The following is a 17,300-nucleotide window of genomic DNA, read 5'->3' on the forward strand; positions in this document are numbered from 1 at the left end:
CCCTCACAAAATAAAATGTGCTTGGGACTCTGCATATATGGATGGGAAGGAATGAAGTACTCCAGATTACCATGACAACAAGATTCATACTTGGATGAGGGAGATGAATTATCCTGGGTTACCATAGCAAAGTCTTCTTGAGCCCTACACCACACTTGTCTCTAGTTCTCTTTCTTCAGAAGCCCATTAACTGTGTTCTGACCGAAGGAGGTCAGCTCTGCTCCACATAGGGGACACAGCCAGACAGAAGATACTTTCTTAAACTCCCAGCACAGGAGGTAAGCTATACAGTACACTGTCAAATATCTGGCTTAGAAACTACAGCAAGCGTTTTGCCTTCCTGAAATGAGACACTAAACTTAACACAATGGATATTCTGTTATAAAAGCTGCTACTACCTTCACTTGGATGAGTTTTGTATCTTTACAGAGGCAAGGACTTGTTCCCTTCTAATTAGACTGAAAACAAACCCCACAATTTGGCAGTTTCCAAACAAAACAATGGTACAAGGTTGGCAATTTTCAGAAAAAACTAATAATGAGACTAACATGTTTAATCCCATTCCAGGTTTCATTTCCCCAGTCACATTTCTTGTCTGCCTTTCTAATGGATCCCAGCTTTACAATAACCAGGAACTCTTCTGTGAACTTTTGGCACATGGAAAGAAGCCAATAGTCAGTTTTGCCATATGAGATCTAGCTTCTGATGTAGCAAGGACATAGGCAGGCACTGGTTCGTCTCCTGAGGAATACACGTTGTTTTTCTGAATATTTTTTTAATTTAGAAAGTAGAAAGAAGATAACATACCCTACTGTACAAAAAGTAAGCAAAATCTCTAAGCTGGATACTTTTGCAGACAACAAAAAAGAAAGCACCTGTATTTTGAGTCATGAAAGATACATAGGTGCTATACAGAATAAAGAACAGGTGTTCTATAGGGCCAGAATATGACGATGAAACTATTATATCCTTTGGCACTATTTAAAATAGTCTCATCCCTTTTAGAGTTATTACTGGTCTTCTCTGTCCTGACACATGCAGAAAAAATCTGCTACACCCAGGGGACAACAAGCATTATACACTACACCTAGATACCTGACAGTGTGATACACACAAAGCTTCCATGAAAGCAGTCATATGAGAAGATGAGCACTCTCTTTACTAACTCAAATACCCCCCCTTTTTTGTTTTGCCTTGGCTTTTATGTAGAGATAATAATAGATGCTATCAATTTAGTCTTTGCATCCTCCTTTTCCAGTGTCACTGATGGTTTTGAACCAGGAATGACATCACAAATTACCCTTTATTATGACAGTAACGCTTAAAAGCAAAAAGCAAGGAAGAAAGGAATCTGAACAAAAGCATTTTGAAAAACAAATACAAAATGTACAAGCAATATTTATTACACAGGGAACATAAAGTACATTTTTATTTTGCCATAACAGAACAATAACCAATTTTAACAAATTGCCTGCATTTTTAGGATATATACAGATGCTCCGTAATCAGCGACCTCAACAACAGTGCTCATCTGCCACCCAGTGTCTATTTGCTTTTTTCCCGTCTTACAAAAACACACAACCTGAAGACTAACTTCCAAGATGAACTCTACGTTATTATTTATGTTCTAGTTAAATGTTACCAGCAAACTAGACTGCTGTCAGAAAATATGAAAATTAGGCTGAAGAAACTAAAGAAACATGACTGATCATAACAAATTATTCAATGAGTCTAATCAGAAAAGTGTTTGGTTTTTTTTTTTTTCATCAAGTGTGTACCTAACAAAATGATGGAGTACAAGGAAATACCATTGAGGAGGTCCTTAAATTTGTAAGGGAGAGAAAGCTGGGGGACATGGCATAAAACTAACGCCTACTAATATCCTTTACAGTCTCAAATTAATTAGCATGTAGAGAAGTATTTACTTGCCTAATTCCTGAAGACATAAGCTGAGTTAATTTAAACTTTATTACGTTCCCTGGGAGATGAAAAATAAATTATAGCAGTGTGACTGAATAACTGGAATAGATTGACTGTTTACGCCTGGGACAGTAACCAAAAACTAACCTTACAGAAAGAGATGGAGGATGGAGAGCAAAGGAATCAGAAGAGCAGACGACTGACAGAAGAGAAAGAAGACATTTCCTACTTTGCATCCTCGAGTATTTATTCTAATATTATTAATATTAGAATAGAAACATACATGAAAGAAATATCAGCAGAAGCTACCCCCTGTGGTTGACAACTGATGGATTTATAGGACAAGGGGACAGTCAGTGGCTTCTGCTTGACCTTCTCTTGATTTTTCAGGATTGGCTTTTTCCAGAAGGACAGAAACCTGAAACCCAGCAAGGACAAAGGAATTGCAGCTGAATTAAAGCTAAGGGATGAAAATATTTTAAATTAACAAAACACCTGCTCTTGTAGTCTGGCCAAAGGTTACTAGCAATAACAAAACAGAATGTAGACAGGCCATTATTATACATAATTTTTTTTCTCTTCCCCCATCCCCCTACAAAAAATAGATAAGATTTTGGCTTTTAAAAGGCAGCTTAATCATTAAATAAATGACTTGTCACAGACTTCAAAAGTGATGATGGAAAAATAAAAAGCAGACTGTCAAGTTAACCCAGTGCTACACTAGGTGTCAGAACACAGACTGTCCAAAGAATGGAAAAGTTATGTAACTGACTTGAGGGGAGCTAGTAGAGCCTGACATTCAAAGGGCTCGATTTAGAGCAACATAAGGGGACCAATGTATACCAGGTCATGTACTTTAGAAAGACAAAATCAGACACAAATACACTATATGTGAATACACATATTATGTGAATACATATTCATTACAGCACCAACTAATTAAACAACCTAGCATTCCTAGGAACACTTTTTATCAATTCAAAATAATTCCCCTATTCTCTATCAAGCTGCCACTAAGCAAAATCAAACTTAGTTAATATTAGATATATCTGTGATTGTGTACTTTAAAGTTATGCAATATTTTGAAAAAAAGGATGAAATTTCATATCATCCATATCTGCATCAACTTCAGAACAGTCTGTACTTTGTATGAAAAAAATATCATGTTTATAGCACTGTAAGTGAAATTCTACAAAATGTAAAACAGCAGAACCACAAGGACAATTAGGAAATTTATATCTGGAAAATACCTGAAATCTTGGCCAGTCCTAAAGGACACAACCCAAAAAAAAGAACGAAAAGCCCTAAATGTAAACACCTTAAAGGGCAGGTAATTTTCCACCGAGATTATGGACAAATGAGAAAATATGAGAAAGTTTTCCTTTATGTAAAACTTGCCTGAATATCTTATAAAAAATAAAATCAGTTATGATATCACCTTGTTATGATCAGGTTCTTTACAATTATTAGAGTGATGCCTCTGACAAAATTAAGCTGCAAACAAGGCCATATGCCGAAGGCAATAGTACAGATTTTTATTTAATAGTAAATGTGAGGTAGAGAGAGATATAAAGGAATAGGGAAGAGAGAGTGAGGGTGGAGTGGGAAGAGAGAGTAACAGAGAGACAGATTAAGTAGAAAAAATATCACCACTCTGTGGGTTTCAATGGCGTCCCGTTGTTCTTGGGGTCTTCCTGGTGGTTAGAGTCCCGGTCTTGTCAAAGTGATGGTTGCAGTCCGGATTCGTCAAGGAAAGCCCGAAAGCCCGGAGTAGTGAGGGAATGTATCAGTCTCAGCGTATCAGTGAAGTGTAGTGAAGGAAGAATCCTGTATCAGGGAACGAAGTCCCACGTGGTAAAGGAAGAGGTCTGTGGCGGTAAGGAAAGAAATCCGTTCGTGAGCGAAGTCCAGTGTAGTGAGGGAAGATTGTGTGTGTGAGGGAAAAAGCCTGTGTGTGGTGAGACACATACTCCACGGTATAGAAAGTACAAGTGGTGAGGGAAGACAATGTGTTGAGTGAAGTCCGTGTGGTCTTTTATTGGGCCAGGTGGGAACGCCCTGCCACCCCCCCCAGCCACGAGGTTTACAATGCCTGTTGTAATACTGGATCACTGGACATTTCAGGAGTCTTTGACACCTTTTAAGATGTTACAGCTGCCTGTTAAATCAGCACAGGTGAGTCAATTCTGGCTCATCAGCAGAGATGAATATCTTCAGGCTCTGAGTCAATTGTCCCATTGCTTCCCTGGAGGGGAGTTATCACAGCTGAGTCATTTGTGTAGGGACAAAGAAACACCAGTCCTCCTCGCAGGATTTGCCTCTCTCCTCATCTTGTCGAATACTATGCCTGTAGCCCGAGGTGGCCGGTAAGCACACCCTCAGCACCTGGGTGGTTACTTTGCACATTGTCAGCTTGCACCTTTATTGTCTGAGCCATCAGCATTCCAGTCTCTCACACTTGTGGATACATTCTTCTCCTGAGATAATTAGACAATAGCACTACCTTTATCTTCTGTCAAGTTCCTGTTACAGTCCAAATTAGTAGGCATATTGAGGGAGTGGTGGGCTTCAGTAAGCAGTTGCTTCCTTACACACCTTGCTACAGTGGACCAAAGTCCTCAGGGATTTTAACAATGTTTAAGCTATAAACCACTTCAGTGTCTCACACAGCTATTAAATGTCTTTTAATAAACAAATTCAAACGCACTTGCTGTGTTTAGCTCTTGTCTATTTTGTTACAATGAATTATGTCTCATTCAAAGATGAGACTTCTCATGCCTTGGAGTGAAATTCTGACTCCTTTGAAGTAAATGGGAACTTACCACTGAATTTTATTCGGGCATTCATGATGGACATTATACCTATTTAAAGAAGCTGCCCTTGGCTGTATTCCACCTATTTTATTAATATTTGCTGCTCTCTTTTTTTTTTTCCTAAACACATCAACATCCTTCTTCAAATGACAGCAGTGTTTTCAGACAATATTTTAGCAATAGTCTTTTTTGTGATGGCTGTGCAAAGTCATGTTTTCTCTAAGAAAATGTGTTGCTTCACCTACCAGTGAAGCTCACGGGCACAAAAGGACGCTACTGTGAGGTAAGACAAAAGATCTAACAGCATCTACTTCATTATAATTACTTTCATGCTCCTCTTATGGCTAGGTAAATGTATAAGAAACTGCTCTTCAACAGGAGTGGGTTATATTTCCCGTTTCTGGTCAGAACATGGCTAGGAGGTTTCATTGCATAGAGACCTAAGAGTCATGTCTTCAGAGTTGTGTTCACCTTGAGACAGGCTAAAGGCTTTGATGAAAATTGTACTTTGTAGCTTCCACATGTAGTTTTTCACTTGTGTCAATAATAACCACAGGGGGAAAGGGAAAGCAATCATGCCACTCAAAGAAAGGCCTCTTGTGAGCCAGATGTAAAGAATTTTAGAGAAACACACAGGTAGTGAGAGTATTTTGAAAAAGAATGGAGACGACTCAGAAGCAAATAGTTAATAAACAGACTGTTCCTCTCAACTTCCTAAGTTCCTGTTTTGCAATGGCTTCAGCATGGGCTTGCTATTGAAACAGGAGCCAGGCCTAAAAGAGTTAACTGAGATATCTTGGCCTGCTAAGAAACCTGAATACCTGTTTTGCTAGAAGAACATTTTAGGAGCACTGGTTAATATCACGTTCTGTTCTGCTCACTGGACCAAAGGCCTTATTATAGAAAGAATAGGAGTAGTACACACAGAGTAATAAATTAGGTAAACTAGACATTTGAATAAGATCTAGAAGGCCCAGAGCCAGGATTTTGCAAGCTTGAAGAATTCAGGTCACCTAACTGAAGAGGTCAAATTGAGGAAGACATCCATGGCGACCAACGGAGGGATGAAGGCTTGAGGAGAAGACCCCCAAAGTAGAAGACTGTGCATGTCTGGAAAGACTTTGCCCAGAGACCAGCCTACTTATTAATATGTATAATAAATGATGTAACCATGTATCTGAAGTGTATAAAATGGCTTAGTTTTGCACTTGCAAGTCGAGCAAGTTTGTCCAGCACAAGCTGGCTTGCTCCCAACGTTGAATAAAGAAATACCTTGCTGCTTACAGATAAAAAGTCTCTGAGCAGTTTCTCGGACCAATTTTTTGGATTCACTATCTCAGTAGACATAGCCATTCTGTCTTACACCACTTTTTAAAAAACAATCTTCAAACACAAATAACATACAATAATATACAGTAAAGTGCAGGAAAAACACTGAAGACTCCTTTTCTCACCAGTTCTAGGTATTAGAGTGATGTGTAAAATGGCAGCAGAACCACTCATCTATCATTTATTTGGATCTTCATTTGCATCACATATCTGCCATAGAGAAAAAAATCTTGAATAGATGATAGCCATATTAGAATTGAGGTATCACAAAACAACCATGCATGAATCAAAATAAATTCAATTATTATCATATACACTATTGTCATGTGAACTATCCATCTGAGAGATGATCTTTCATTACCACTTCTATCAAAGCTCCAGATCATAAAATCTTAAAGAAATGTTAAATTCAGTTCCAGGAATGGGCCAATTACTGCATCTTATTATGTCAAGATACATGTGAAACAAGAATAACCTATCAGTTGTAAAGAAAAGTAAGATTATGGAATTAATTACAGCTTGTACAAGGCTTGAGACATCAGTTTCTAGCCCAAGGCACCCAACAAATGAAAATCACCTTTTCAAAGCAAATCTCATGAGTCAAGAGAAGGAAAACAGGAGGAGGGCATTAATTCTGTCTCTTTGTGTTGATCCAAAATGCAAAAACTGAGAAAAATGTCGTGTTTCTTAGCCTGAAACACACCAAGAAATGTAGACTTAGGAAAGAAAAAGAGCATTCACATGGTATTCCTTAGTCCAGTCTTACACATGTGCATCAGTCCAAGTCTGCAGGACCCTATCTCAGAAGGGACTCATTGGACTTTGGCTTTATTACTGATAATCTCAAAAGGGTGCCAGATTAACATCTATTCTTGGAAGTTCTCTCATTTTATATTTTTTACTTTTATCATCCCGTGTAACAGGGACTGATTTCATAGACCTTAGCATTATACACAGAAAAACATTTGATTCCTACAAAGAAATGATAGAGTGAAACCCACTATTTTTGTTCTTATATCCCATAAGGAGACTTGTTATGACCAACATATAAGTATTATCCATTTACACCACAGCAGTAATCCCTTTGTTAAATAATCGTCCCGCAGCAAGAAGCTTCCCCCCCATTTAACCTCCATTTAACCTAACCTTTTCCTTGCACAAACTTGCTAGCAGACTTTATACCTACGGCTCCAAAGAACCGCTCAGTGCCTCCTGTTTGGAGGAAGAGCTAAATAACCAATTTATGGGCGAGAAATTAGGGCTACAACTAGAGCACATTTTAATTCACGGATGTATTACCACTGCAAAGGTATGGCCTCACTTTCAGCTAACTTCCATTCCCAGACGAGATTCAAACTACTGACAACCACACAGCACCCCAGGAGCTCTTAGCACTGATCGTCCGCATATATATACAAATACACACACATACACGAGTAGTTTGCCAGTGCCATGCCTGCAAGGAGGTGATCGGCCCTCCACCGGCATGGAAGAGGCAGGGGCAGGGGAGGGGACAGGACAGGGGCAGCGGCAGAGACAGGTATAGAGGCAGCGGCAGGAAAAGGGCAGGGGCGGGGCTGGAGCAGCGACAGGGACAGAGGCAGAGGCAGGAACGGGAACAGTGGCAGGGGCAGGGACAGGAGCAGCATTAGGGGTAGGGATGGGCAGCGGCACGGATGGCAGGGGCAGGGACAGGGGCAAGGACAAGGAGAGGGCCAAGAGCAGACATAAGTGCAGGACAGTGGACAGGGGCGCCTGTGGGGCAGGGGCAGAGGAGGAGCAGCGGCAGGCACAGCCCCAGTGCCGTCCCGCCCCGCCCCCGGGCCCGCCCGGCGCTCCGGCCCCGCCCCGCTCGGCGGAAGTGTCGCTGCCCCAGTTCCGGCGAGGCGGTGGCGCCGCCGGGACGGCACCGGGCATGGCGCTGTGGCTGCCGCGCTCCCGGGACGGAGGCGCCCCGGAGGAGGAGGGCGAGGAGCGGGCTCAGGCTCCCGCCTGCCGCCAGCGTCTGCCGGAGGTGCAGGTACAGCCGTGCCCCCCGCGCGGGGCCGGCGGGGCCGCGGGCGCCTCGGCCCTGCGGGGGAGCGGCGGGGGGACGCGGGCACCGCGCGGGCGGGGCGGGCGCTGCGGGAGGGCCCGCCCGGCGCCCGGCGGGGACGGGGGGGGGAGAGTCTGGCGTCTGCCGCCGGCCCTGGGTAGCGGTTCCACCCTGGGCAAGCGATGTGCAGGGAGCTGGGCTGGAGTCATCCCAGCATCCCTGTGCCTGAAGAGAAGATACATAGGCAGTGTGTTTCGCTGTTGGCCAGGGCAAGTCGGCGATTTATAAACACGTTGTCGGCAATTCTGTGTGTTCTCACAAGAAACTGTCATTACGTTACTTTTCCAAAGAGTGGGATTTTCTTCTTGTTATTGCAGAAGTAAGGATGCAGTAATTCTGAAACAAAGCTGGGACAAGAACTTTGATGTACCTGCATTAAAGTTTCCTTCAGATAATCTTTTTTCAGCTTGTCCTTTGCGTGCCCCTGCCAGAGGTTATCAGCAGTGCAGATTTCATAACATGGTACTAGAACGCTGAGGAACTAATGCATATGGATGCTTTCTTCTTCACTCTTGGTGGAAAAGGCATGGCATATGCTATAGAGGATAATTTCTTAAATTACTGAGCGTGAATTCCCAGCACACTCCTGGAAGTAATATAAGCAGAGTTGCTTAAGACGACATTTTTCTCTCCCAGCTATGAGTGATAACCTCCTCAACAAATTTGACCAAAAGGAGCATATGTTTGTGCTGAGCCTCAGCCACTGTGTAACTTAAATTCCACTTTCAGTGTCGGTTCAAGGAAGAAGACACTGGCCATCTGTTTAGTACTAATCCATACTGGAATGCAGGCAGCAGCAGTTACTTTACTCTTGTGATCTGACATCACCAGAATGATACTTTCTTCTCAGAAGTGTATATTCAGAGTATTGTCACACTTGGCTGCTGCTAATGTTGCAGCCTAAAGATAGCCAGAGGGGTTCAGCTGCGTCAAAAGTATTTTTACAGTCTGGAGACTTTAACTGATAGCAGTACACGATCCAGGATTTTGCAAATACACTTAACAAAGTTAAGGTGGCTTGAATTGGAAATATTTTTGTACAAAACACAGCTGTGCAATGCTATGCTTCATTACTCTTGCTGATATAATGCTGCATATCTAAGGTGCCTTCCAGGTGCATTATTAACTTTGGGATTTAGGCCAGTCTGCTTCTATACAAACTGTAAACAGACAATTTTCCCCCCATAAATAGCATGTCTGATTTTCCTCACAGACATACAGCCAGGGGATTGAATTAGCCTGCCAAAAAGAAAGAGAGTTTGTCAAGCACTCTGTAGAATGCACGTGGAACCTAGCAGAAGCCCAGCAAAAATTTGGTAGCTTAGCACTGCATAATTCAGAATCCTGCGATCAAGAGTCTGCTCAAGCGAGGACAGAAGCGGCAGAGTTGAGATGGAGAGAGGAAGAGTGGAGAAGGAAAGAAGAAGCACTGAACCAGAGGGAAAGACAGAATCTATGGAACGCAGATCCTGTTAGTAAGGAAGTATTTAATAAGGTATGACCCATATTGGTGTGCATGGAAAAAAAGTCTTAGGCTCTTTTGTTCATTCTGGTTGTTACTAGTCTCTGAATGTATTCTGTGTCTAGTACAGCACAAAAATGGAGTATGTCCCTCATCTTTTTGCCTGCGAATATCATGAAACATATCCTCCTAGAATCTATGCTAAGGTGCATGGAGGACAGGGAGATGATTTGGGACATGGATTCACAAAGGGCAAGTCCTGCCTTAACCGAGTGGCCTTCTGTGATGGAGTGACTACAGCAGTGGCCAAGGGAAAGATTACAGATGTCATTTATCTGCCTCTCTGCTCTGCTTCTGTGAGACCCCCCAAAGTGCTACGTCCAGCTCTGGTACAAGAAAGACATGGACCTGTTAGAGCAGGTCCAGAGGAGGGCCACAAAGATAATCAGAGCGCTGAAGCACCTCTCCTATGAGGACAGGCTGAGAGAGTTGGGGTTGTTCAGCCTGAAGAAGAGAAGACTGCTGGAGAGCCCTTATTTACCTTATTGTGGTCTTTCAATACTTCAGGGAGCCTTAGATGGAAAGAGACTTTTTCATCACACCCTGTTGTGATAGGACAAGGGGCAGTGGCTTTAAACTGAAAGACAGTAGATTTGTATTGGATATAAGGAAGAAATTTTTTTATTATTAGTGTGGTGAGACATGGTAAGAGGTTGCCCAGGGAAGTTGTGGATGCCCCATTCCTGGAAGCAACAGAGTTCAGATTAGATGGGTCTTTGAGCAACCTGATCCAGTGGAAGACAGATGTCCCTGTCTGTGGCAGGGAGGAGTGGAACTCTGATCTTTAATTGTTCCAGCCAACCCAAAATGTGAAACTTAGTTTGCTTCTAATACTGAATACTATAATACAGATTATTTAGCACAAAATTTTTTTATAGCAGAATCTCAGCTTTGATTTAACAATTTAATTTAAACAGCTAGCACATCTCCTAATTTCACTGATTTAGCTGCATCCAGGATGCAGTGTACATGGTTCTTATCACTGACACATCAGTAAGTTTCCATCTGAGGACAGAATTTTCTCAGAGTCTATAATGAGACTTTAAAACTCTGTTATGAGGTAATGCATATTCTAAAAGAAAACCTTCTGAAATATGATGTGACTCTCAAATTAGAACATAGCCCTTTAAATAGTAGCAAATTAAAATATAATATTCCTTTATATCACTAAACAGTATGTTTGGAGTTTCTGTGATAGTACAATTTTTCTCTTCCTCAGAGTTTTATTAATCAAAAGGGAAAAGAAATAGAAGATGAAGCTGTGTCCGAACCACTTATGCAAAAACATGAACAAAAGATTAGACACTTTGGTGAGTCTGCTTTTCCAATATTTTGCAGTCCCTACAGTATTTATGTTGGTTTGTTCCTTCTTTTATAGAATGAATGCTAACAAATGAAAGACCTGCATAAAGACTGTTCAGCTTTATTTTATCAAGACAGATAATAATTTAAAAGTGAAACAAGGAGTTAATTGAAGAAACTTGTTAATTCCTGTGACCAACAAGAACTCCAATTGAAAAAATAATTAAAATTTAATACTCAACTGAGCTTAAGCTGTCCTGGTTTCAGTTGAAACAGAATTAAACTCTTTTCAGTAGCTGATACAGTGCTCTGTTTTGGATTCCTTATGAGAATAATGCTGATAACACAATGATGATTTGGTTGTTGCTCAGTAGCTCTTACTGTAAATCAAGGAGTTTTCATTGTCTCATGCACTGACATCAGGTGCACATTAGGTACATGAGAAACTGGGAGGGAGCGTGGCTGGGACACCTGACCTGTACTGGCTAAAGGATTGTTCCACACCACAGAACACCATGCCCAGGATATAAATGAGGGAGTTGACTGGGAGGATCCGATCATTGCTCAGGAATGAGATGGGCATCAGTCAGGGGTTGCTGAGAAGATATATTGAGTGTCGAGTGTTCCTCTTGAGTTTTTTTGTTCCCTCTCTCTCTCCCCCCATGCCCTTTTTCTCCCCCCACCCCTCTTCTCTGTCCCTCTCCTCTGCTCTGCCCCTCACCCTCCTGACGTCTTCCCTCTTTTTCATTACAATTATTATTAATACCAGATGAAACCAGGACAAGCCATGAAAACTACAATTTTTCAAACTAGCAACTTTCTCTGCTGTTCCGTGGGAAAAGGCAGGGACATTCATGGAAATACAAGTCGTGTATAAAAGTGCATGGGATTGTCCATAGCTCTCTCCTTTTAATAAATGTTTTTCTGGCATCTGTTAAGCTACAAGGGTAATGACTGATTAATGGACATGTTTGTAAACACCTACTGAAAGTATGTGTGCACAGAATTGTGCGTTTAAAACTATACTCAATTATCCACTAGGTGTCACTTTAGCTCTGTCATAATTATTGAATGCAATTAAGCACAAAGCTGATCTTTCAGTAATCTGTAATTTTGATGGTTCTCTAAAGTGCTTTCCATTCTTAGTTACAGGCTGGTTTCAGACTATAGTATAGTGTAGCCATATTTAGAATTCCAGAACAATCAAGAACAGGATGGAGCTGGCAAAATTGAATTCTTTCAACAAACTTATTTTTACTAAGCTATTTGGCTTCTAAGGCTCTTAAAGCTGTTTTTAAGAAAAGGCTTCTAGCCCTGTTAGCCTTAGCAAGCTTTGCAAGTACCAGGTTGAGGCACAATGCTGTCAGAGTATGCAAACAGTAGTAATAGGTGCAGGTTCTCTCAAGGACCTTAACTGCTCAGTGTAATGATAGTGGAATCAGAAGACATCTGCCCTGCCATGCACTTCAACAAGAAAAAAAAAGAGGCTTCCTTGCAGGCTTCCTAGCTGAGAGTTGTGTAAAAGTACTCTTTATTGATCAGATTAAACTGTGACAGAAACAACCTTATTAAAGAGGATGATACATTTTTTCATACCTCCTAAATTCAAAGCCATGTTGTTATTTTAATTTGAAATACATAAGTCCATTGTAAAAGCAACAGTACATTAACACTTTTTGAAGTCTCTTGTTCCATGCTAAGTGGTGCCAAGGGGCAGTCTGGACTTCACTAGTGCATGAGTCCTGTTTCTGAATCCTGCTCTGGCTTCCAAGCAATAAAGAACTTACACAGAATAACTTGAAAACAGGAAGAATATTAGCTGTTGCTTTCTATTTAGGGATTTGTTTGCTAGAATTAAGATGAGCTTAGGTCATTACCACTGAATGATCTTTAGCCCAGTTATGATGATACGATGATGGGTAAAGCTGTACATCTGGTACCTGTTGCCAGTCATGATTGTCAGTGATACTTGAAGGACAATTTTAAGTGGTCTGAGTATTTAGTTCTGATTTTTAAACTCAGCTTGTTACATGAAGGTAGTGTCATGATATCGCAATTCAAAGTTCTAATTAACTATCCAATACTGATGTGGCTTTGTTTTTTGAGATCAAGCTGTTCGTGTAATTAATTTCAATTTTTCTAAAAACCTAGCAAATCATGACTTCCGTTTTTGATGTATTACCGGTTCTGTTCTTTGCATTCTTATTTGTGAGCATTTAAAGAATTTGTGTTTGTCAGAATCACTGAACGTAAATCTCTATCCATAAACTTTTTAAGCTATTTGAAGATGTAACAGATACCCACACCACTTTAGTGTGTATGAGAACTGATTAACAATAACTTATCAGTGATGCTAGAGATGCGTGACTGTTATAATCTACTTTTAGTATTTCAAAGTCTAATTATACCTCCTGGTAATGCTTTTTTCAGCATTTATGCATTTTCAGCATTTATGTATAAATCCCCCAAATTTAGCTGCATGCTGTCATTCTGAGGTTAGTGAACTGCAAAGTTGTTACATATACTGGGGTATCAATGCAAGTAACTCCCTTGCTGCATTAAATCTTTTATCCGTTTCAAATGTCTTATCTATATTTCTCTTATTAGGCATGCTGAGCAGATGGGATGATAGTCAAAGGTTTTTGTCTGATCACCCATACCTTGTATGCGAAGAAACATCTAGATATCTCATGTTGTGGTGTTTTCATCTGGAAGCTGAACAGGTATGAAGATGTTTAAATTCTTTGAAAGCATATGGTTTCCCACTTGCACTGTAAAAAAGGTGACCAACTTGATCAGCTGTTTAACTGTTCTTTCCTTCACTACTTTGTTGATAGTGCATTGTCACATATAAGTTTAGTTACAGCTAATTATAAGTCCCCTTGCTTCTGTAAGCATCAGTTCACATCTGTTTAGGAACTGGAACAAAAGGAAATTATGCTGAATTTTAGAAATATAATCACAGGAATCTTCTTTAAGTCATAAATTCAACTTTTTTTTTTTCCAGAAAAGAGCTCTGATGGAGCAAGTAGCACACCAAGCAGTTGTAATGCAGTTTATTATAGAAATTGCCAAAAGCTGCAATGTGGATCCAAGAGGATGTTTTCGTCTCTTTTTCCAAAAAGCCAAAGTAAGTCAACTAGGGTAATGATTTGAGAAACTCTTGATGTTGGACAAGGGATCAGTGTTTTAGAGGTTTCTTCTTAACCATATGAGGCTATATAATTTGTTGACTGACTTAGCCTTATGGGAAAGTGTTTTGTTAGCAATTATTTTCTATACAAAATACTTTATTGTAATTCCAATTCTGAAAATGAAAGCTTAGTGGATTTTGCTTGTTCCAGGTGGAAAGCAAGATGCAGCAGGGGGACAATAGGGGTATTATAAACAAGTAATAACTAAGTAACAACAGCAAACACAGACCAATTTAAGGACTGATTTTTGACTAATTACATTGTGTTTTCAAAGTGTACTTACCTGTTGTCACAACTTTCCATTTTATCTGTAGTTTACAGTGGGGCCCAAAATAGTGTCCCTTTCTCTTTACTGAAATAGAGCAATCCAGAGCTGTGCAGCAGAAATATGGAAAAACTGCAACTGTGGTTTGCTACAGACTACACTATGTTCAGTTTATTTGAGACTGATGGATCTAGTATTGCCTAAAGGGGCGTAGTTGAAATGTGAGTCAGCTTGTGCTTTACTTTTGATCAGAGGGTTTCAACAAGCAGCTGTTATTCCAAGGGTACCTTCTGAATTGGAGTAAATGAAAGGCTAAAATTAGATTTAATTTTACATGTCTTTAGATAAAATCAATTACTTCTACATATAAATGCTAGAGATTGTCTTAAAAAGAAATACCTGAAATGTGGTTTTGAATTGACTAACATTATTCTTGAGTTGTTCACAGTTGTTATTCCCCAAAACTGCATTGGTTTTTTTCAGCACTGTGCATGCTTACAACCCAAAAGTAAATCTGACTAAAGTGCACGTATTTAATTATTCTCTTTGCAGACAGGTGAAGGCTATTTTGAGGCCTTTAAAAATGAACTTGAGGCATTCAAGACAAGAGTGAGAATCTGGTCACAATCACATGGCTTTCAAACTATGTTACTACATGATCTCAATGTCAATCCTGGTTGTGTAGGAGAGAGGACATCTTTTTTACAGGTAGGTTTATTATTTCTAAAAATTAATTTAACTAAAGTAAGATTAGGTCTTGTCTTGAGAAGCTGTACCTTTCCAACATATAAAGAGGATTTTTCCTGGAACTGCTAGTGCTTGGGATATAGCATGCAGTATTATTAATACACAGGGCATATACAGGCTTTCTTTTTACTTGCTAGAATTCAGAAAGCATCAGCATGAGGTCAAAAGCGTATGTTTGTTCAGTGCCTTTACATTTTGTATTCACAGTCTTTACCACAAGCAATGTAAAATAACTAGTCCTATTCATGGGATCATTCTGGTAAGTCACAGAATCATGGAGTGGCTTGAGTTGGAAGGGACCTGAAAGTCCATCTTGTTCCAACTCCCCTGCCGTGGGCAGGGACACCTTCCACTAGACCACTTTGCTCAAAGTCCCATCTAACTTGGCCTTGAACACTTCCAGGGACCCCACAACTTCTCTGGGCAAGAGACGTCAAGCTTAAGGAAAGTTCTTTTTGTAATAAAAGCAAACTGAGCATACTTAGGTCTTTTTTAAAGTTCTAGTTATGGCCACATTCTGGAATGAAGATGCAACTTCAAGGATTGTCAAAAATTAGGTATTAGGGAAGGTGTCACAATTGAAAGTACTTATTTCAAATAATTTGATTAAATTATCTCTCATGTAAGATGATACAGCTGAATTTTAAGTAAATGCGCAGTTAGGTGCTAGAAATATTAAGACCAAACGCAAGCTATTCCAGCAAATTTTAAAAATTCTTGACACACTGATGGTTGATGATTTTTTCAGAGCTTATTTTCTTACTATTGCAAATTTGTCCCATCATAAGATGGACAAACTGTTTACTTAAACTAAAATCTGTTTCTCACTCACTCTCTTTCTTTCTCAGTATATACAGTTGTGGAGAATTAAGCTGTCAATTTTTCATCTGTTGCAGAACACAGGAGATCTACAAGGTTCCATAAACACAGATGTCTGCAGTCTGAACTCTGTGATACAAAGAGATGAAGAAGAATCAAAAATGATGGACACATTATAGTTCTTTTAAGACTGAGGCCAAGTACTCCTTTATTTCCCTTTTTTTTTTTTTCCCCCAAAGAAACAAACATGGCTATTTTCTTGACACTTATTTTTCTGGGTACTGCACTTTATTTTTGGTGTCAGATTTTTTGTTGTTTTTTGTTTGGTTTTAGGGAGAAAGGGATTTTGAAGGGTGGGTAATTGAGAAAAACTTGTAATATTGTTTGAAAATGTGCTGCTAGGTTTTTGGTTGTCCTTGAAGAGCAGGGTTCTTATATTGCTGAATGTGAAACTGGATGTGTTTTCTGCTACTAACCTTGCCTTTCATGACTTTAGAAATTAAAGTTAAAAAAAATCTGCACAAATACAATGTTTACAAGAAGCAGCAGATTCTTGGTAGAATCTGCTATTGTCTTACTACAGATGTGGACATGATTTACTCTGAACATTGGAGATTGCAACTGTATTCATGCTACCTTGCTGACAGTATAAGCTCTCAAATTTGGTTATCACTAATAGCAATAAATCAGTATCTGGTATGAGTATTTCTGATCTGAATGGATTAGATTAAAACACTGGCTTTCTACCTCTATTAAGGGGATATAAATGTAATATTGTACCTTCATTAAACGTAACTTGGTTTTGTCCTAACATGTAAGCAACACTTGTGTACAAATGAGTGCTGGGTTGTATGATTTCTGAGAGTCTGACTCTCTTCTTGTTCATAAGGCTAACTTTAGATTCTTTTTTTAAAACCAAGTGTCATTATGGGTAGAAGTATTGGATGGAGTGAACTTGAGGTACAAGGGTCAGGCTAAGACTTCAGTTTAAACAAAAAGTTTTGTCACAGGTCATAGAGGGTAAGGTGTCATGTGGCGTTTGAAAGGTCCTTCATATGCTACCAAACCAAAGTGGGTTTCTGACATTGTCAACTCAAACAATTAAAGTGGAAAATCATTGAAAGCTTCCTGTTTGAGTAGCTGGAAATCCAAATACTGTTTCTAGACAAGGCCTTCCACAGAACTTCTGCAATCCAGAACTCTACTGTGCTTTTCTAACTTGCTGCTGTTACAGCAGGTCTGTCTATAAAAACATGTACTTCATTTGGAAGACTCCAGTGAAGTCATACCTCAA

The 17,300-nt window shown here is 39.9% G+C and overlaps 1 protein-coding gene and 1 long non-coding RNA gene across 3 annotated transcripts; one reads left to right on the forward strand and one right to left on the reverse strand.

The window, feature by feature from the left end:
- Positions 1 to 1,380: 1,380 nt before the first annotated feature.
- On the reverse strand, positions 1,381 to 7,845 carry LOC116780862. Of its 2 annotated transcripts, XR_004354676.1 has the most exons (5): positions 7,362 to 7,845; positions 6,640 to 6,754; positions 6,188 to 6,272; positions 3,571 to 3,788; positions 1,381 to 2,338 (listed from the first exon to the last, which is right to left on the reverse strand). It is a non-coding gene; the product is annotated as an uncharacterized LOC116780862 (long non-coding RNA). The 2 variants fall into 2 exon arrangements; XR_004354675.1 differs by having other exon boundaries at positions 1,381 to 3,788.
- A 92-nt stretch (positions 7,846 to 7,937) lies between these two features.
- CDC37L1 (cell division cycle 37 like 1) lies at positions 7,938 to 16,817 on the forward strand. The gene is made up of 7 exons (XM_032676213.1): positions 7,938 to 8,082; positions 9,371 to 9,652; positions 10,899 to 10,989; positions 13,589 to 13,704; positions 13,989 to 14,111; positions 14,993 to 15,148; positions 16,084 to 16,817. Exons 1-7 carry the CDS (start codon positions 7,978 to 7,980, stop codon positions 16,183 to 16,185), a joined length of 975 nt encoding a protein of 324 aa, XP_032532104.1. The 5' UTR covers positions 7,938 to 7,977; the 3' UTR covers positions 16,186 to 16,817.
- Positions 16,818 to 17,300: the final 483 nt, after the last annotated feature.

This window comes from Chiroxiphia lanceolata, chromosome Z, assembly GCF_009829145.1.
Source record: "Chiroxiphia lanceolata isolate bChiLan1 chromosome Z, bChiLan1.pri, whole genome shotgun sequence".
NCBI lineage: Eukaryota > Metazoa > Chordata > Aves > Passeriformes > Pipridae > Chiroxiphia > Chiroxiphia lanceolata.